Below are 22,266 nucleotides of genomic sequence, written 5' to 3' on the forward strand. Positions count from 1 at the left end.
GTATATGACGAGTTCAAATCGTGGTCCGACATGCTTCAAAGGTTTCTATCTGAGATTAGATGAATAGACCACACACAGAAGGGCTCTGCTACAGAGCGTCGTGGGGGAAAGTAGAAAAGGTCTTCAGAAAATTGGGGCATATCCACACGTTTTTGTTTTTTATACATTGTGTCCCACTTGAAGACTGATCCGCTATTTTTGGATTCCTCCAGCGCAAAGCAAATGATGACTGAACCACAAGTTATGGATTCCTCCAGCGCAAAGCAAATAATGTGCAGGTCAGAAAATGTCTAAGAGATAAAGGGACATCTTACTCTGCACACTTGAATAATTTAGGGTGCTGCACACATTTTGTTTATTGGCTACACTTTGCTCAAATTACCACACTTGCTTCTTGTATCTAGGCAACCCGTAAACAAACGCCGCATATGCTGCAGTTCCTTGTCACCTTGTAACTAAGTGTTTACCGCTGCTTTTATTCCATTTGAATTGTTTTAGTCGTTGTCGGGAAATGAGAGGGGAAGTGTTAGTGTCAAAGTCACACTATGATGGCGGAGCGGTGTCTCAGGGGCTCCTGCAGGAGCAAGGGGCCCCTTTGGAGCCGTCCTCGGGCGTAGCTACCGCGGACTTAGCTTCCGCGGGCTTCCGCTCCGCTAAATACACCCCGGCCGAGTGGTTCACCGGCTACCAGAGCCTCCTCCGGCAGGCCGGTACTGACCACTACGACGCCCAGACCATTCAGGAAGAGTCCAGGATCCTGCGAAAGGAGACCGAGGCCACCACAGTCATCACCCAGACCAATGGGACCCGCCTGCTTGGAGAGAGGTTGCAGGACATCCACCGCTGGAAGTCTGAGCTGCAGGAGCACATCGGGCGGCTGCTGTCCGACACGACGGCCCTGCAGGGGCTCAAGTTGAGGCTGGAGAAGGCGCTGGATGCCACCGAGACTCCCTACGCCATCGCCATCGACAACCTGACTTGCAGGAGCCGACGACTGGGATCAGACCTCGTCCGGGACTGTGTGGAGGAGGAGCTGTACAAGGTACATTGAACAATCTTTCTATTAACCCATTGAGCCAAGGAAAAACTACATCACTGAAGCAGACTCCCTGACGTCACACACCACTCCAGCAGACTCCGCCTCTCAAAGGCTACACAGACATTTTATGCTTTTGTTATTTTGGGCGTGAGCTCGAATGTGTTTACAAAGTAGTTAAACCGTGAGAAGTGTGCAGTTTTCAAACCAGTGCAGTGTGTGCCATCATTAAAAATAAGGAGGAGCCCCTGAGACAACTATTGCTAATATAGTTTAAGCAACATTGATCGATATGATACTGATTCTGACATGGCAGCACGCATGGTTTATACGTCACATTTGTGTGTTCAAATAGGAAGTGGACTTGATCAGGAATGTCCAGACTCTTCTGAGAAGAACCATTGACCAGGTTGCTACTCAGATCAAGTAAGTATCACGTTCTTGATGGTTCCCCCTTGATTGACATGATAGCTTTCAAATATTGTTGCGCTTCATTATTTAAAAAGAAAGATCTGAAGAGTCTCATTCCGGTGTCGTTGGGATCAGGTTGAATAGAGATACCAAGCAGGCATTGGAGTTTGACTGGTCGGATAAGTACGAGTCCTACGCCTTGGACCTCCAATGTGGAAGATTCAATGACAAGAGTACAGACACGCAGCACCATGCCATTTCAGCCGCTATGATGGAGCAGTGAGGAATACAGGACATAGAATTAATTATCAACTGGAAGTGAGCATAGCCGTTAATGTTCTTTTGGTCTTACAGGATGTCTAACGTCCCTTCGTGGATTAACTTCACCCAAGACAACCTCCACAGGGCCTTCCGAGAGGAAAAGGCTTCTAAGGATCTCAGGCTAGAGCATTGTTTGAAATGGACTTTTTGAGTCACAACAGACAGCATCACTGGGGCACTAACGGTTGTGTGTATGTGTTGTGCATCAGTGAGTTGGTACAGAAGGTGCTACTGGACACCACTAAGGACCTGAGAGTTCAATGCTCCAATGTGGACCAAGCCTTCCTCCAGCGCTGCGCAGAACAGATGGATGCCAAGATCCAGTTGGAGGCACAGTTCAAGCAGGTCAACACACACATTGACAAGAACACACTCAGACATTTTGGCATTTGTGGGGAAGCTGGGCCAGGAAGGCTTCTCTTGGTGCCACTAGTCATATATCGATGACCTGGTTTGGTGATAATTAGGTCAAGTCGGTAAAAAGGTACCAAATGCACAACTCACGACTGTTTTGTTATTGTGTTCCGTGTGTGTGCAGACCCTGGTGCAGATTGGATTCCAGGAGAGGAATATAGTGGCTTTGCAGAAAGCCATTGATGACAAAGATGCCCCACAGAGAGTGGTTGAGTCCAGGCTGTACCGCCGCTATCACAGACCCAACATGGAGCTCTGCAGGGACGAACCCCAGATCAGGTACACACACGCACACACACACTTGTACACACAAATTGTACGCCGTCTCACTTCCGGTTACCTGCCCGAGTACAGCTTGGAAGGAGAGGTGAGGGAGATTGACACAACCCTGGCATCTCTAAAGAAGCAGCTGAGTGATGCTCGCAGCTCACTAGCCCACCTGGAGGAGACCCGCATGGCACTCGAGAAGGACATTACGTGTAAATCTAACTCGCTTTTCATAGAAAGAGAGAAATGCATGACTCAACGCAAATTGTATCCGACAATTTCCACTCTTTCTGGTTACTGAATATATGTTTGCTTAGATTTGACTCCTATAAGAGAGTAGACGATTATATTGCATGGAGTGGGTTTATTTTCCAATTGCAGTGTGAGCAACCATAACCACATAACCACACGGCCTGAAGCGTCATGATAGAATTCACTCATCCTGAGATCATTTCAAGGAGCATGATTTGTGTCATGTCTCGTGTTTTATTTCCACCCAGAACTACATTTGCTCACATAACCAAATATTCTCAATAGTGTCCAAGTGTGCACTCTGGGGTGGTCATTTATATGATTTAAAATGTTGTTTGATGTTCCCTGAACCACTCATCACTCTCCAAGGGATGTTGCAATGTCTGTGAGGTTCAGGGAAGGAATAAAATGCTCATTCAGAATATTCAGACTGTCTGAAGACCTCACTTTTCAAGATACTAAATCTTAGACTTTTTTTTCCAACCCCATTCCTCCCTGGAATGACAGGAGCTCTTTACAGTATCTCATCTACTACTTTTAAATGTTCATGTACAGCAGTGATTCCCAACCAGAAGGGTTACTCGAGTATATGCAAAACATTTTATTTCCAAAATTATTCTCAGTCGTTCCATAAGCCCTTAAAAATGGTATTTGCACGCATCCTGTTTTTTTTATTATATAATTATACTGTACTTATTTTGAATTAAATATTTTCAAGGCAACATTTGCGTTAAAAAGAAAATAATACCAAAATATTACATGTACAAATGGAGGTGAGTAAAATAATTTTCATATCATTAGTTGTGTTATGTTCTTCTTTTGGTGAAGCATTAACCTTTTATGTATGTACTCCGAGTGTGACAAAAGGGCTCGGGGATACACAAGACAAAAAAACTGTTGGGAACCACTGATGTACACGATGAATAAAATGGATAGAATTTTCCAAGAAATGTCATTGAAATTGCTTATTAAACAAGATAAGTGTTTACTTGCATAATTCTTTGGCAATCTGATTTTATTTTAAGTGTTTCAACCGCATGTTAATCTCTGGTGTCATCTGCTGGATTTTTATCTCTGGCTGCTTTCTTTGTGTTGGCTAATCTGAGCCGTGTTTAAAAGAGAAGCCTATTTGCTATTGGATTAAAGCAACAATTTGAGACTGCTTCTTAGAGGCAATTATTGACTACTTTATTGATTACACTAGAGGGAGCGCTTGAGCCTCATTTTCCTAAACCGCCTCACACGGGAATTCAACCCAAATTGCGGGTTCACTGAACAGTGTAGAGAAGTGTCCAAAGGATGCATTCAAATTGAAAAATGTTGGATTTAATTTGCATAATTTACTGGAAAATTCAAAACAAGACATTCCCTTAGGTTCGTCTGAGATTCAATACATTCATTCTGTCATTACATAGATCAGAATTTTTCAGTTGACACGTCAGACAGAATCATGTGTTACGTGACCTTTTGCTGCAGTGTTGTGTAATTGTAACTACATTGAACTTAGATGTTATTAACTTAGCCCTGCATACAAATTCAAAGAACAAGAACAATTGGACACGGCATGTCTGCAAAAGCATCATTATTTTACAAATTTTGGTGAAGTTGTCACCTCATGGCTCATTGAGAGACCAAACTGTATTTGAAGGGTTTACATCAGTTGAGGGTGTGCCACGACTAAAGAACTTATAAATCTTAACTTCATGCCAAAGGGTGGAATTGGCTTTGGTGAGAACATCTTACCATGCCTCCACCACCAATGCATGACTGGTGTGTGTCTGTCTTTGGACCTTGTGTTTTCGTCATTGTGAGTGATAAATGACCGGGTAGTAAAGCAGCATTTAACTTGTCACCTGAGTGATTTAGTCTGATTGAGGATTTGAAATCAGTCCATACAAGAGTGCTTGAGAAATGTTATAAAACATGGACTTGTGTAAGTTAACATACTCACGTGTACTCAGACCATGTGACCATTCCGAAAAAATGGGAGGAACCTTATGCTTCCTGTGGTCAAATGCAATAATATACATACAATATGGAATAAGATTTAAGAAGCATTAATGGTAATATAACATACATCACCTGTGCACATACAGAAAACATTTTATTGTTTTTTCCGTGTCAGATATTTTGATGGAATATATGAGAATAAGTAATGAGCAAAATGGGAGGGAGATATAAAAAAAAAGGCCATTTGAGGGAGTGACAAAAAAGGGAAAAGAGGGAGGGAAATGTGGGGAATAGGGAGACAGAAGGAGCAAAAGTCATTGCTTTTTTCATCCATTGCTCCCTCGCTCCTTTGCCCCCAGCGACTCCAGGCTGAAAACAACAGATAGGTGAGTGCCTCTTCATCCATCTCTCTTATTGATTTAATTTTTGTTTCTCTTCATCTATCAGCTCTTAAATCTATTTTTCCTTAATTAATATTTCCTCATTGCAGCAACAATACTTCTTTTAGCTCTTTAGCAACCCAGAAACATTTTGAATTATGCTTCTGTAAAGTCCAAATGCAACATTGTCTATCTGTGAGCATATTAGAAGGATGATTCACAATTGCTTCTTAAGAAAATGTCTCCTACAGATGCATACCTGCTGTTGACAACATTTTTACAGTGGTGTTTGTTTGCTTTTGTGTCTGCTGGCGGAATGCATGCAGCCAAACTTTGGGGTTTGTGGAAAGCCAACATTTTCTTTGGCTAGATAGAGGGGCTACTTTTAGCCATGTTTGCCCCCAATTTGTTTAGACTGTTTTTGAACCATTTCTCAAACTTCTCACTTTGCCTAGATCACTTTGAGAATCAATAAACATTCCAAATAAACTCACCTATAAAACTCTGAATGCCACAGTAGGGAAAGAGGAGTCATTTGTAATTATATGCTCTGTCAAAGGAAGGAATGTCAATCAGGCTTTGTATGATAGAAAGGAATTTTGTGGTGTCTTCTATTCTGAAGCAGCTCCTTTGCATTCTACAAGTCTTCACCTAAAGCTACGCTGCTTCTGTTTTATAACCACCACTCTAGGATGCTGTTCCTCAGCTCCCTATCCACTGTCTTCCTGCTGCTGCTTCTGTACCCCTCTGAGCTGCCTGCACAAGAGGTGAAAGTGCGGCTTGCGGGTACAGGCCGCCGCGATGCCAACGAAGGGCGCTTGGAAGTGTTCTACAATGGCGCCTGGGGAACTGTATGTGACGACCAGGTGGATCTGAACCTGGCTAATGTGGTGTGCAGACAGCTAGGCTTTCAAAGCAGTTTGACTTGGGCACACAGTAGCAAGTTTGGTCAAGGTCAAGGTAAGTTCTCCCCAGTGTTGAGATACTTTTCCCATGCAGTTGGTGTGTAACTTTATCTCCGCGCTCTGTCGTCCAGGTAAAATCTGGTTGGACAATGTGAACTGCAGAGGCCACGAGCGTTCAATTGCAGAATGCGGCTCCAATGGTTGGGGAGTCCATGACTGCACCCATGCTGAGGACCTGGGGATCATTTGTACCCCAGGAAGAAGCCACAGCGGAGCCTCTTCCTCTTCCACACATGAGCCAAGACAACCTAGACAGAGAACTCCACAGCAGCCAGCTACGCCACCAGTCTCATCTTCCCTCAATCGAGGCCACGAAATCGCCCTCAACCGCAACCTGCCGTCTTCACGCCGCAACAGGATCTCACCGCAGGAGAACGGCCACGAGATACAGATCCCACGAAGATATAGAGGGCCAACAAATTCACAGCCAGCAGCCAGCACCACTGAAAGGCGGGAGGAGGAGACACCAAGGAGAGGACCACCTGCGCCGAGACGCCAGCCCGACAGACAGTCCAATAGGCAGACGTATTCCCCGCCCCAGCCCGAGAGGCAACAGCCGTACAGTGGGAACCATATCGAACCTGACCCTGTTTATCCCGACGTGGGACTGGAGTCGGATACCCAGTACATCCAGGTAAAACATACCCTATATACATAGTCTCTTCAAAAATGTTACATTTTGGGTACCATGGCCTATCAGTGGCATGATGGTTGTATTTCAGGGCATATTAAATTTAACTAATTCTACCCATCGGATCCATTACTGTAGACTGTTCTGGAGGGACAGAAATGGATTACTACTGTAAGTCTATTTCAGACAATCTAGAATCCGGCAACTTCTTGAGCACACAGTAGTTCACTTAAAACTTATGTAGACCCCAATACCCACAAGTGACAAATCATCATGTGTTTAACTTCTTTCAACTGCATTGTCTCATTTTAGTTCTCCAAGATTCCAATCCCTTTCTAATTAAAAACCTTTTACTGAAGATGAAAAAAAAAAACTAACTCAAGCTTTTTACGTTTTCAGAACGGTGAGAGTGTTCAGCTGGCCGAAGCCCGTCTACGGCCTGTGCTGTCCGGCAGCCGCGGCGGTCTGGTGACCGAGGGAGTGCTGGAAGTGAAGCACGCCGGGAAATGGCGTCATGTGTGTAGTAACGGCTGGGACCTCAGCAGCAGCCACGTCGTCTGCGGCATGTTGGGATTCCCTTCTGCCGAGACCTTTGATCAAAATGCCTACAGGTGAGTGAGACGGTGTGTGTGTGTGCGTGCGTGCGTGCGTGTGCGTGTGTGTGTGAGCAGGCACGTGCACAGACACACAGACACACACCGACACAGGCTATGAAAGGGATGGAAAAGTGTGGTCGTAGACACTTCCTTTTGCGGACGAGCCTGAATCGCTTTCCATCCGTCTCCGGGATGGTAACCACAACTGCTACCGTTAGTACGACCACACTTGGCATTATTCGTCCCCTGTGGCATTAGCTAAAGCCAAGTGTCCACCAAGACTGTCTGGCCCAATAGCTGACTAGGCCTCAATGCAGGCCTTGATAAGAATCCAAGGGAGTCTGTTATTAACGTCTGATGTTGACTGTTTCAAAGTGTTATGCCCTACAAGAAAAAGTCTGCCATTAAAATTGTATTTGTCATGTTTTAAAATGTTACTTATAATTAACCAAAAAGTTGCAGTGGCCTACAAACTACATAAAAAACTTGAGACGCATTTAGCTTGTATTGACAAGAAGGAAACAAAAAGCTCTTATTTGCAAATGTCTGCTCCATATGTAAATTCGGCCCTCGCGAACGCAACATTTCTAAGATCAGCCCTTTTGCTTCCCTCACAAACGCCAAGACACAAATACAAAAACATCACCTTCCCCTTCATAGAAAAGCATCTTACGAGACTTTACATAAACATGCACACAAATACACGTGCCAGCCAGTGTGCACAAGCAAACAGTCCTCTATGTGGCTGCCCACAGAGGTCTTTTTCGAGCCTGGCTAGAAACACAACTAGACTGACCGCCTCTTTGCGCAGTGCCATCTGTCGCCAATAATTACCCCTTGTCCTTGAACTGCTCAGCAGCTTGCCAATAAGACACACGCTGGAGTCTTGTCTAGCACCAAAGGCAATAACTACCAATGATCATCTCACTCTTTAATTAACATAAGCAGCATAGGAAATGGATCTCATGAAATGATTCATCATGATGACAAGGTATAACACAATGTTGAATTTTAAAAAGGATCTGCTTCATTCATCCAATTTCACAATAAGTGAATATTTAAAAATTGAACATAAATGTGATGATGAATTTGAAATATAAGTTACATACAGTAGTCAATCCTTCAGTTCTATTGTTATCATTTGTTAGCTGTCTGATTGAGCTGCTAAATACCCCTCAAGGCGCTTTTCAAGGAGAACGTTGTTGCAAGGCGTCAGGCCGCCCGGGAAGAAAGTGCTAAAGTAAGACTTTCTTGAAAAGCTAACTTTGTTTTGGAGCAAATAACTCAAATGAGTCTTGTGATGACTTCTGGTCAAGTTGGTCAAGTTATTTGAGATCAATATTTGCTTGAGGCTTCAAACTTTGATGTGTTTCACCAATACAGCGACAATGATCCCTCTGACACGTCAAATTTTGAGGCCTTGTGACTCACTAACTTATGCGTTGTATTTGACTTTGGACGCTTGGAAGTTACAGTTTTCTTTTTCTCGTTTCGTGGTGGTCTTAATTTGATAACCCGCCAACCTTGCGATGCTCACAAAAAAAGCAGGGAGCCACTCAATTCCCCAACTTCTCCTTTTGGCTTCTCTATCGTGTATTCTCTCTTTGATGTGAATTATGTGAAGTTTAACGTTCTGTAAAAAGGGCGTGATTAAGAAGCCCTTTGTGAGTTTGCTCTGTCTCTGGTGCATGTGCGCATGGAGTCAGTCAGACCTGCCACCACTTGACTCTGCCAATTGTTCCTTTCAGGCAGCTTCATGCTAGCACAACATAATAACAGGTTATTTTTTGAGCTGCTCTTTCCAATCTTGCTTTTGGAATTGTGTGGTCGGGCTTGCATAAAGGAATACTGCAGCCAGCTTTTTTCAAGTTAAGAACTAAAAAACACTTTGTTGATGATGTTGTTGTTTACCTCCTTCACTTCAAATCTCCTACTTGACAAAGATGACCACACGGAATATATCTAGACTTGAACCCAAAATAGTGTGACTTTTCTTAGGTTGGGCAAATCCTATTAAAAGTTCAGAGAGAGTCTTACATCACCAGCCTCTTGTTTCCAGGCACACAGTCATGACACTTTGTAACCATGTCGCTTTAAAGGCTTTTTAAAGAGGCGGCGACGTAGGGAAAGCTGATATGTACGTGCATATTTCCACGTCTGGTGTGTGTGAACCAACATGCTAGTGCTCGAGTCAACCGCACGGCAGACACTGCCAAGCACAGCAGGCAATTATACGGGTGACTCTCACCTCCTCCTCCCCACTAACCTCAGCCTTCAGAACCCCGTGAACTAACACCCCCATTGCCTCAATTGTTCCTCAACTATCAGGTTATGAAACGTCTTCAGCAGCAGGCATAGGCTGATGCCGCAAAAAAATAGTCGAGCATGAAACAAAAGGCCTTGCTGTAAACAGTACTGAGCAAAAGTCTTGGCCCACCGCTCACTGTGTTGTCCGAATAAATAAACTTTTATGGCGAGTAATTTTGTCAGTATGAAATGCTGCATTTTAGATATTGATATAGCGAGCACCAAAAATACAAAAGTAATTTGTAATTTTTAGAGGTGTGCTTTTTGCTACAAGAGTTTATTTTCACTGAGTTATAACGGTATGTCTGGAAACCCTCAGACACCCAAAATATAATGACAATACATTAATTGTTAATTATCTGCCAATAAATAATGTGCAAACATCCATCAATCTATTTTTGAAACCCCTGAATTAGTGACCTGATGTCAAGGATGTGCAATGTTGCACTGAAAAACGGGACTTTAATTACAAAACATGCAAAAAGTAGGCATATAAGGCACTTGGAATAAAAAAACAAACTAAATCAACAAAGTCCAACACACAAAACACAAAATAAATCTAAACTGGGAATAGACTCATATGGGAACTAAATACAAACAAGCTGATGAGACAACAAGGAACACCAAGGAACCAGACTTGACACAAAAAGCAAACATAAAACCAAACTAACCTATCCGAGCTGACTTTAGGCTAGACATGGGGGACAACCTGGTCTGGTCGCCAGCCAGCCAATCACGGGACACTCAAAAGACAAAACACATTCTCTCCTGTGGACTATTTAGTCTTCAATTAACTATCATGCAAAATGTTGTAATGGTGAGGAATCCATACATGCAAAGGGATAACCCAACACAAATTTAAATCCGTGCCAATGAACAAACAAGCAAATAGCTGCAATTCTTTATTTTTTCCTATTTTGCTCTGACAGTCTAATTACATATGCTCATTATAGCTCTGCAAAAACAACACATGTATCAAGGTGCCAAGCCATCATAGCAGCGCAAGAGTTTGTCTGCATCGGAATTCCTGATTTAGTAACAGTCCCGATCCATCTCCCACTTTAGTTTGCCCAATATTTACATTTGCATCACTGGTCTGGTGGTGCAGGTAACCAACTTGCTCTCTGAAGTATACACTTGTGTCTGTTCTGACTCACTGAATTCACAAAGGGTGTCCGTGAAGGCTGCACCTGCTTGTGGTCGCGTTGGTTGATGCAAGTGGTTTGGTGTGAGTGTGCGTGACAAAATGACACTCTCCAGGCCTTCTCTGGCTCCGGAAACTTTTTATATCTAGTGTTCCCTTTTTCCACACATTTTTAGCTGAATGTGCATGTTGGCGTACACAAATGTTGGCTCTATTTTTCCCCACATAAGTTAAAATAAATGAATACAAGATGTGTGGATATGTACAGCATAAGAACATGTACAATGTTTTTCTGACTTTGAGATTGATGTAGCCTATTCATATCTGCACATTTTTAAATCCCACACGTCCCTCTATAAAGATAAATACCATGTATGACAGGAAACATTTGGAGAAATATTTTAGTTCATCCACAAATACAGATGAGTCCAAAAGTATGTTTGTATTTTAAGAACCAAACAAGAATGATTGAGAGTAGTCATGTGAAAGCCAGGAAGTAGCTCAGACTGTGTGAGTTTGATTCTGTCTACTAGATATCACATTAAGCAGTTTAAGAGCTTTCAAAGTTTAATTTCAATGCTGTTGTCTTTCAGGAAACTGTGGGACTCCAAACTTGCAGATCCATCATCCAGGTAAAGCATGTTCACAAACAGCATTCACACATGCCTGCACTTTACATCCAACATTCCTTCTCAGACTGAGGACACAGATCACCAAGAAGGCTTACTGGGTGGAGAGAGTGCAGTGTCAGGGAGTGGAGGTCTCCTTGTCTCAGTGCCAGGCCCAGCTGGCTGTCCGCAGGAGAGACGGACCATGCGCGGGGGGCATGCACGCTGTCATCCGTTGTGTACCTGGAGCACAGTTTGCGCGTAACGGCCGAAGACATTCAACACACACCATGTCGGTCAGTGTGGGGTGCCTAATCACCTTCTCATCTTTAATATGGGAATAGTTCATTACATTTGAAAAGTATAACAACCTAGTAGAAGTGATCTTCTACTGAGTAAAAATATTTGTTGCCTTCAGTTTAACTTTGGGTAAAACCACAAAGAGGTTTGAGAAGGAAAATGCAAAAAAAATAAATGAACTGAAGATGGAAAACTCAACATTCTAAAATAAAAAGCATTCAAATATGCTTTAAAAGAGCAAATGTTAACTCACTCCTTTTCCTACCAGACCAATGTGCGTCTCAAGGCGGGGCCTCGCCTTGGGGAGGGTCGTGTGGAGGTTCTGCGAGAGGGCAAGTGGGGCACCGTGGCAGACCACCTGTGGGACATCACCGCCGCAAGCGTTGTCTGCAGAGAGTTGGGCTTTGGATCAGCCAAGGAGGCCCTGACCAATGCTCAACTAGGAGAGGGTGAGACCAGACAGACAATTGTACACTGTCACACTTAAGTGTGGAAGCACCTTATTACAAAACGCAGATCTTCTGCTTTCCAAATCAATTTCCGTTATTGCAGGATTACAATGAATTTGAAGTCAATCCATCCCATCTGATTCCGATAATCCTTTCCACTTGCATTCACACCTATATGGACAAATGAGAGGTTTAGCTAAACCCAGCTGTAATGGATTGGAATGGAGCAGGGCGACCAAATGCAGCTTGGTATATTGAAAGAAAGGGAAGCGGGCAAACACAGACAAAGGCGGGATAGAGACTCATGGCCAGCAGACAAACAGAAGTCCACTCTGACACGAAACAGATCCTTACCGTGAGCCTCAAAACAAGACCGAGGGGACGAGCAGGACAGGAACACAAGGCGGGAAACAACAGTAGACACCCCGGTGTGGAGACTGACAGACAGAATTTGATCTGTGTCCAAGTGGACTTCTGTCCGTCAGTCTGTCTGTTTGCTGGCTGTGAGTCTGTGTCTCTGTTGCCCACCTTCAAACTCCCTTTTCCTCTCAATAAACCCTGGTCAAAGCTGCATTTGGTCACCCTGTCTTCCATCATTCCTGACAGAAGACAGCGACCGGGAAAAACACACGGGCAGGGCTTAAATACATAAGGTAACAAGAGGAAGCAGGTGACAGACATGACGGTGATGAAGGGGTGTGGCTGAGGGAAATTGACGGCCGAGCGTGCTCTGGCATGGGCATGACACCAGCGTGCACATTTTAGTACTGTGGGAGGAAAGAATTGAGCAAAGCCAAGATTTAAGACTATTCCTTCTTTGATGCCACAGTGCTAATCGGTGTGCTGAGTGACTTTAAAACCATGAAAGTCAGTCAAGTTTCTTGAGATATTTGTAAATATCCTTGAATATATCAAAGCACTTCTGTGTAAAGCATGGGATTAAATTGATCCTAACTATCATTGCATCGTGAATACCACTGGCACACATGCTGTGCTGTTGACACTGTATTTGCCCATAATTTTAAAGTGGTTAGGGCGTAAGAGTTAGGCCATATTATTTTCATTCATTAATTTCAAGAAAAGATTTAAGCAATCCCAAAATACGTTGTTTTTCTACTAATTACAGTTCATTACTTTTATTATGACAGTTGACTGAAGTCCCATGAGAACAAGGTCAGACTAAACACTCTAAGGGCCCTATTTTTATGCCAGGCACAAGTCTCGCGCAAAGCGCAGTATAAATGTGCATATGGGTGGAGTTTTTTTTCTTATGGTATTGTGCTAGACTTTGCGCCAGTGGGATTAGGTGTAACGGGGGCAATTGCGCGCTGTTGTGTGAAGAAAGTAGACTTTTCGCCCAGCCAACGTTTGCAGCATCACTCATTTACAGCACATTCACAGCTGTCATAGCGCACGCCCAATCGTGTCCGACATTGCGAAAACAGAAAACCACCCAATTTGGAGATCAAACCCGAACTGTTGGAAGCACAGAGCACCAACCACTGGGCTAAAAGTTCCAATGACCAATTGAAACACTTTGGCGCCCATCACACAAATTTGGCTGCACCATCTCATACACCAAAATCGCATTAGACCACCTGCGCTACAAAACAGACCTCCTTTCAGCCTGTCTAAAATTAATTCTACGTTAGCATTCTGCTGATATAAGCCATTTCTTCTGCTACTTTCTGTTACCAAACAGACGGATGTGTCAAGGGCAAGGCAACTCCATGCGCCGAAACACCCAGATGGGTGCAACACAGCCCCAAACACACTAGAATAGACTTGCGCTGGCACGAAAATAAAGTTACACCCATTTTTACGCTGAATGCACCGGCCCCAGTCTGCCAAAATAATAATAATAATCCCAAAATTGTAGACGCAGAGAAATGAACTCTGACGCAAAAGCTAATGGTCGACTGCGTCTACCCATGACCAGGATCTCACAATGCCCTACATTTTCTAGATTCTGCTTCCGTTGTGTCCCTGGAAACACTACCATGCAGTTTTCTAACAAAAACTATCAAATTAGTGTTTTTTTTTTAACAAAAGGGTCTGACTTTCATAAACTGGGTTACTGTCCACTTTTCTCGCCCTACTTCTTCTGCAATTAAATTCATTTCCTGCCATTATCTTTCTGCCCAAATGAGAACATACAGCGGCATGACCCACAAGGGTGGCTGCATTTCCTTCTCTCCACTTGCCTTAATGAAGTCATTCATGGAAACCTTTTAGGGTTCTTAAAGTAGGTGCCGTGCTTGTGGTATGTCTAAATAATGATGATGGTAAATGTCACAGCAGAGCATTGCGGGTTGAAATGGTTCTAGTTCAGGCAAATTTAGCCGTATTGCACAAACACAGGGGAGTGGTCTGGGTCTTGCTGGAGTTCTGGGAGGGCTCCTGGGTGGTGCAGTTTGAGAAGTGACCTGATTCAAGGTTGGTGACATCATTGGCTATTTGAGAGAAAAAATATAGAGCTTAATAAAACTTTGGCCTCGTACACCTTCGCAGACTTCAGCAAGTTCAGAGATTTTTGGCTGTGGTGAGCAGAATGGAGTGTGCAGTAATAAAAGGACAAAAGGCGCTCTCTCTCGCTCCCTCGCTCTCAAAAGGCCCGTTGCATGAGCCACATCACAGGACTGAGCATGACTCACAATACTAATCTGTAGAATTAGACTATTTTTGACTTTATTCCCGGGTGGATGACTGCCATTTTGTTGTATACAAGCCGCCGTTATCGTTTGTTGCTCAGACTGAGCAAATGAATTCTTATAACGTGATAAAATGAAAGGTGGTCAAACTATTTGTATAGGTCTGGCTCGATGTTGTTTTCAGGAGGATATAAATTGATTTATAGTGTTTTGAAAAGCAGCTTTTCATATGTACACTGCTTGAAAAGAAAGGGGCAGCAGTCACACATTCCAATGTTGCCATAAACTAACCAGCGGTTTTGCACATTCCCGGGATACATTTAGTAGAATTCCTGTTTTTTTGTTTCATAAAAGTTCCAACACTGTCTGTAATTTTACCATCCTAGGTTCCGGTCCCATCCACATGAACAGTGTCCAGTGCACAGGCAGAGAGAGGTCCCTAACAGAATGTCAATCCAAACCGGTTCCCCTGTACACCGTCAAGCACAACCAGGATGCGGCGGTCCGCTGCAATGTCCCCTACACTGGCACACAGGCCACTGTAAGAAATGTGTCCACAAGTTCCACACGGTAATTTATGAGAGCGTGAAAATCACACAAAACAATTTGTCATCAGGTGAGACTTGCTGGAGGCAGAGACAAAAGCGAAGGTCGCGTGGAGGTGTTGATAGAGGTCGGAGGAGTGAAGCGCTGGGGCTCGGTCTGCAGCGAGAACTGGGGCATCAACGAGGCCATGGTGGTGTGCCGACAACTTGGCTTGGGTTTCGCCTCCAGAGCTTACCAGGTGATCAGCGACATCAATATGCATCATATTGTCTTTGACCTCCTCCTCCTTTTCTTGGTGTTTTTCCTTTGTACTCCCACATTTGCCTTGCCTCTGGGCTGCTGTTTGTGTGCCTGTGCTGTGTTATTATCGAGGCCTGAGGTAATTATAGGCTTCTCCAAAGTCCACTTCAGGCGCTCTGAAAATAAAACAGGCAAAGTAAGGCAAAGAGAAATCGGCAAAAAATTCTCAGGAAAAACAAGCTGAAAATAAGCATGTGCATGGAAAGGCCAGAGCAGTTATGTTGGGACATTTAAAAGGCTGATTTAAATTGTGGAAAAGAGTATAAAATGTGTGATCATATGTACTGACAGATTCTGTTAAAAAAGAGGGCTTGAAGTATTAAAGGAGACAAAGCCATCAACTGTGCAAAAACATTCCCCTCCAATGTGTGTCCAGGAGACTTGGTACTGGCCGGGATCCAGTGATGCCAGTGATGTGGTTCTAAGTGGAAGTCACTGTGTGGGCTCTGAGCTGTCCATCCAGCAGTGTCGCAAAAACACACACGTTTACTGTCCCAGAGGTGGAGATGGCAGAGCTGCTGGAGTTACCTGTGTGGAGAGTGAGCAAAAAAAAAAAAAAAACACATGCTGGGGGGTAGATATTTGTGTGCAATGACTTGCAACTCCCCCTCGTCTACCCTGACAGTTGCTCCTGACCTGGTTGTGGATGCCCAGCTGCTCCAGGAGTCATCTTACCTGGAGGACAGGCCTCTTCACCTGCTCACCTGTGCCAATGAGGAGAATTGCCTCTCCTCTTCTGCTGCCAGGATGAACTGGCCTTACGGACACCGGCGTCTACTGAGGTTCTCCACCCGTATCATGAACAATGGCCGTGCTGATTTCCAACCTCGGGCTTCCAGGGAGAATTGGATTTGGCATCAGTGTCACAGGTGGGTCATACTTTCATACTAAAAAAAAAAAAAATGCACGCATCATCCCTGTTGATATCATATCGGATCGATATTGGTATCGACAATCCGAATTATATCAGAGCCCTCCTCATTGATTACTTGTTTGTTGTGCTAAAACTGACAGAGCAGCTTGATTTCTTTACTCAGCTGCTGAGGTTTTATGTTCTAAAACAAAAGAGGCATGCAGAGCTCAGAGTTTCTTCCAGCCTCAATCACTACCTCCCCAAACAGCCAGCACATTGGTTTGGTTTCCCATTTTTGCTTGTGCTTCTTGCGGGAATGGTTCTATAACGAGCGACAGAAAACAAATAAACAACCCGCTGTGTGACGCCCGTGTAACTGCATAACAGAGTTTATCCTTACTCTACTATTTAGAATTTGAAACTTCAAAGCCCAAATCAAATTGAATGTTGAGAAACAATGTTTTGGTTCAGATAAAAGAATAACATAACAAAGGAGTTAATTGTGTACCGCAACACAAATCATCATTATGAAAGCGCAGTTTTTGTATCGTTTATAGAAAAAAAATTACAGTTCAGCACCATGATGAAAAGCATTACATTCACCCATCCTGATCAAATTGTATTTCATTGAGTCCGTTGAAGAACGTTCTAGTAAATTAGAGAATTCTGTCAGCATTCCCACTATTGTAGCTGTCTTCATGAATAAAATGTGGCCCTCTCCCATTTCTTAGGCACTACCACAGCATTGAGGTGTTTACTCACTACGATCTTCTGACCCTCAATGGAACCAGAGTGGCTGAGGGGCACAAAGCCAGCTTCTGTCTGGAGGACACCTACTGCCCTGATGGTCAGACAATCAAATTCAAATTACAAAGCAAAATACATTTTGTCAATCATTTCAAAAGACATCACATCAAAACTATCCATCCATGTTGCCTGTAGAGGGCATCCACGTGATATTATTTATTTTGATTCCCAGGTCTCTACAAGCGGTATTCCTGCTACAACATGGGACAACAAGGCATCTCAATTGGCTGCTGGGATACTTATCGCCATGACATTGATTGCCAGTGGATTGACATCACAGACGTACGACCTGGTGAATATGTCTTCCAGGTAAATTTTGTATTAAAAAATATCCCCCAGGAATATGTCACTTCATTCTTTTAAGTTTCAATGTAAGCAGGACTTTTAGTTTGGACTTCTGTGTTGGCCAACTAGATCGAGATTTTTTAAGAGATCTGGTTTATTTTTCTTTGCAATATACCTACTTACTGTGTAAAATCTAAACAATGCACACACTCACACAGGAGCTGTTGTTGGCCACAGCTCGCAACCAGACACTCACGCTTGCTGATGTAACGCGCAAGATGATCAGGCCCGGCCTCTTAAAGGCACACACGTGTACACAGACATCTTTTTGTGTTCCAGTATGTTTGAAATGTACATTTAAAGTGTGCCTTATGGTCAAATATGTTCAGAGTGTATGAAACAAGGTTGTTACAGCTGATAAAAATAACAAAATAGGTTATTATAGCTGATAAAAATAACAAAATAACTATAACTAAAATTGAAAAGAAACAAAATAAAATAAAAATGAAAAAAAAATGAAAAACTCAGCAGAACTTTAGTGAATTTATCCTGTCACAAGTGGTGCACTCCAACTTCACTGCAAACTTCAAGTATAAATAAACCTTATAGAATAGATGGGTGAAAGCCCAGCCATGTGGCAAATACGCCCAAAATGAATGCCAACTTTCATGCAAGTGTGCGGAAAAAAGGGAAACACAGAAGTTTAAATCTGCAAGCCCATGTGGGATAAAAGCGATAACCAACTATAATTGTAGCAAAGTGGCTCTTGGCTAAGCATTCAGCCATTCAGGTATGCCATACACGTGTTGTGTCAGGGTGTGGGTGTGTGTATTTAAGGCGAGTACATTTAATGTGGCTTTATATAGAAAGTAGACCTGCTATTAGCGAGAGAGTGCAGCTTATTGGCCAGTGGACAAACTCTCTACAGTTCACATAATTTTTTTATGTTCAAGTTGGTTGGTCTCGTCTGTTCCTAAACATCCAATCTACTGTGCCGGCCCACTCATCTGTTCTCCCGCTCTGTTATTTGTTCTATTTTTGACTGCAAGCTAAGTGGCACCACATAGATGATGCTTATGGTTTCTAATTAGTTCCCAAACGTTTGCATTATCAGAGATGCTTTCATCAAACATGCGCACGTCCTTCTGCATGGCACATATGGGGCAACAAGGTGACAGCTGGACATCAAACCACGTAAGAGTAGAGATTTGTGACTACGTGTCCCGGCAGCTGTCCATAAATTTCATAAGGCGGGAGGGAGATTGCAGATGCTTGCTCAGGTTTCTTCCACCAGCTGGGTGTGGCTTTTACCAGCAATGGCAGACAATTTTAGGACCTTTTGTTGTTTGACGCAATGAGTCACGTTGGCGCGCCTTGATGGTCAATTACCATCCAATCTCTGCTGTCTATATAGTAGAGCTAGTGACAGCCTCGACTGATGTCTAAAATAGGATCTTTTTACATTCATATTAAAAAAACAAAAAGTGTGCTAAAATCCTTGGATGACTAATTTGGTCATTTTGTCAGAATAATATGAATAAGTAGGTTATGTTTAAATAGGTTATGTATGTTGGTTATATCATCAACCTCAGGATATTAAAAGTGGGTTTTCATATGACATTGTGTGGTCAAATTATCTGTTTGATGTGTGCACAGGGAACATTAGTTTACAGTATGCTTTGCTCATATAGCAGCAGGCAGGACAGACAGGGTGGAAAACATCGGGTCGTGGCAACCAAGCATGGCTACAGTCTAATGACAGGCTGCAACTTCAATCTAAACCAAAACTGTCATCTGCATCCCTCGGCTGTTTTTGTTTCCTGCACATAGATAACAGTGGAAAATGATGTCATCCATCTCTTTAACCCCCAATTTGAGCTATTTAGAAAAAGAGAGAACAATAATCCTGTGGCTCCTCAGAGGCCGCCCCTGTGGATAGCTGCCTGTTTCCTGACTGTCAAAAGTTTTTTTTTTCTTCTGTTACATTATTAAAAAGATCCTTGAGGCACTTTAGGGCCTCAATGCTGCAGGGGGGGAAAGCTGCATCAGCTTTATAGGGCTGGAGTAGGAATATAATTATAGCAAATCAAGTGGAATCAAGCCATTGCCCAAAGGCTGAGATTAAAGGACACACCCATTGTATGTCTACAAATATTCTTGGATGTATTCTTATGGGAATTCAGTTGTAGGTCTTTGAAAAATATGCATCACAATCACCAGAGACTTATTTGCACATGGGTTGACTTGCATTTGTGTAATCAAACGTGTCTCTTCTTTACAGGTGGAGGTCAACCCGTCTTTGGATATGGCTGAATCTGATTTCAAGAACAACGTGATCCGCTGTCGGTGCAAATATGATGGAGCACGCGCTTACATGTTCGGATGCCACGCAGGTAAGGTTTAAGATGATGAGATGGTATGCCCGAGGGTGATGAGTGGGAGGAGGAGATGTTGATGAAATATAATGAGATGAGAATGAAGATGGGATGAGGCCATAGGAGGACCTGACATTGAGAATGAGATCAAATAAAGGATCAAATGAGATAAGGGATCAATTGAGATGACATTGCGGATAAAACTGTATGCGATTGGGAATGAGATGATGTGAGATTGAGAATCAGATGGGATGTGATGAAATGAAATTGGGGATGAGAAGAGATTGAGGATGAGAGGAGATTGTAATGGATCTAAGATTGGGGATGATATGAGATTGGCAATGAGCTGTGGTTGAGGATGAGATGATATAAAAGGAGATTGGAGATGAGATGTGGGATGAGAAAAGAGTGAGGATACAATTGAGACGCCATGCCAAACCGCAATTTTCTCTCCTGTTTTTTCTTGTGTTTCCTCAGGTGACGCTTACAGTGCTGATGTCGAGGACTTGTTTGACCACCAGCGTGAGATCACCAACAACTTCCTGTGAATGGATGATGACACCAATATAGGGACAGAAGAACCATTCAACTCCTCAGTACACCTCAACACAACAAGACAAAGAGGTTGAGAGATAAGAAAACATGAGAGGGCGAGGGCGATTTGGAAAGGAAATCATGAGAGGCAGTTCAAGTCAAGATGATTAAAGGAGAAATGTTGAAAAGTACAAAAAAGGAAAGCGCGCATCGGACCAAATGTTGACTCATTTTCATTTTCCAACCTATTAAAACAATTGAATCCCAAAGACTAAAACATGACAATAGTACATACAGACACGAAGGCCCCACATTGACACAGGTGATATCTGTCTGCTTACATTCACTTTCCAATCGCAAATGCATTTTTTACTGTTACACCTGTGTGCTTTTTAATTTTGAATGAGAATCAATATTTTTAACTCCATGGTGCTATTTTGCCCTATTTGAATAAATATTGTAATGTATTGCACATGTATTGTCATGTACAGTTTTATATTACCTCTCTGAAACAATGTCTCTAATTTATGCAGATTTTATTGTACTTTTGAGTTGGCATTGTCCGTACGTGGCTGTGTTTTGTATTGTTAATTTTATTCTGAGAGATCATTTACTTGTTTGTTCACCTGTTTAACAGTGGTAACATCAGATGAGACCTGGAGGCACCGCAGTAGTGCGCCATAATCATTACTTAAATGGTAGAGCAAGAATAAACATCAGAATGACAAACATGCTTATTTAAGGAATGGTTATTTTGCCTGCAGATTTTGCACAATAAAGATAAAGGATAATTTAGGATTTAACTGAATCTGCTCAGCCAAATATTTTCTTTAAAATGGACCTTTAAAGTGCATGATAACATTACGCAATCAGATCGCCACAGTGCTCAGACGCAAATGTTGCCTTTGGCCGTTAAAAACGACATCGTAAAAAGAGTGACTGCCATTGCCAACCAGCTCCACTTCCACATATACATTAGGTTTATTTCCCATGACCGCGGGCTTTTAGATATGGGTCATCTTCAGTGAAATGACAACCATCATGGTTACAGTTACATGGTTTTTAAAATACTATATCTTGAAAGTCAGAGTTCACTGAGTAGAGGTGAGTGAGCACTACTGTTTGATAACACATCAGAATTTTAATGGGAGGGAAAAATTATTGTTAGTGGACTGTACAACACACTGAGGACCAAGCTGGACCATCCATCAATTCCTGAGTGTTGGTTTATGACTACGTGTGAAGCATCCAGCTGGCCGCTTTGTGGCATATGCAAAGAACCAGCTTGTGACTCAGATTTTGGGTCGCACACGATGATGATTCAGCTGCAGGAGTGACCTAAGGGAAGGATACAGACGAGAGGGAGATCCACCACTTTGTTTTTGGGCCAATTTAGGAAATTTGGTCTATATTCACTTTAATTCCACAGGGCAAGTAAATGTTCACAGAGGCCTCGAATGAACCACAAGAAAATTTTGATGAATGGGGTATGAGCAATAAAGTTGCATACATTTTTATATTTAGAATTAGAATAATGGCAGCCATGACAACTTCTATTTCAGGATAGATTTGCTGACCATATTCAATTTAGTTTGGGTCATTTTAGCAGGAAAGTACAATTTTATAACTGGATGTTTGCAACATGAGAGTTAGACTGTATTGTCCAAGCTTTGTGCACGTGTGTATTCAAACCCAGGTGGACAAAACTCCAGACAATTGAGTCCACGTGCCACAAAACCATCCACTATCAACATGCTTGCTGCTGCATCAAATCATCAATTAAAAAGTATGCTTGTCCTTCTTGACTTTTACCTTTCTGCACTTTGATTTCTTCTATGCCTGCATCTGTGTATAACTTCTAAATTCATTTTCCTTAAAGTCTGA

General features: G+C 42.8%; 2 protein-coding genes and 1 long non-coding RNA gene across 3 annotated transcripts; 2 read left to right on the top strand and 1 right to left on the bottom strand.

The window, feature by feature from the left end:
* Positions 1-3,865, top strand: tekt4 (tektin 4). The gene is made up of 8 exons (XM_049721154.2): positions 1-278; positions 499-1,042; positions 1,392-1,462; positions 1,583-1,726; positions 1,802-1,888; positions 1,978-2,113; positions 2,307-2,461; positions 2,537-3,865. The coding sequence occupies exons 1-8, from the start codon at positions 223-225 to the stop codon at positions 2,748-2,750; spliced, it is 1,407 nt and encodes a 468-aa protein (XP_049577111.1). The 5' UTR covers positions 1-222; the 3' UTR covers positions 2,751-3,865.
* A 1,059-nt stretch (positions 3,866-4,924) lies between these two features.
* LOC125969514 (lysyl oxidase homolog 4) lies at positions 4,925-21,111 on the top strand. The gene is made up of 15 exons (XM_049721682.1): positions 4,925-5,037; positions 5,723-5,991; positions 6,068-6,630; positions 7,027-7,238; positions 11,268-11,306; positions 11,371-11,578; positions 11,851-12,031; positions 15,069-15,223; positions 15,299-15,466; positions 15,905-16,067; positions 16,154-16,397; positions 17,113-17,228; positions 17,361-17,497; positions 19,755-19,866; positions 20,326-21,111. The coding sequence occupies exons 2-15, from the start codon at positions 5,724-5,726 to the stop codon at positions 20,394-20,396; spliced, it is 2,637 nt and encodes an 878-aa protein (XP_049577639.1). The 5' UTR covers positions 4,925-5,037; position 5,723; the 3' UTR covers positions 20,397-21,111.
* LOC125969526 (uncharacterized) lies at positions 11,386-12,553 on the bottom strand. The gene is made up of 3 exons (XR_007481611.1): positions 12,386-12,553; positions 11,836-12,021; positions 11,386-11,525 (listed from the first exon to the last, which is right to left on the bottom strand). It is a non-coding gene; the product is annotated as an uncharacterized lncRNA (long non-coding RNA).
* Positions 21,112-22,266: the final 1,155 nt, after the last annotated feature.

The sequence above is a fragment of the Syngnathus scovelli genome, chromosome 5, assembly GCF_024217435.2.
Source record: "Syngnathus scovelli strain Florida chromosome 5, RoL_Ssco_1.2, whole genome shotgun sequence".
NCBI lineage: Eukaryota > Metazoa > Chordata > Actinopteri > Syngnathiformes > Syngnathidae > Syngnathus > Syngnathus scovelli.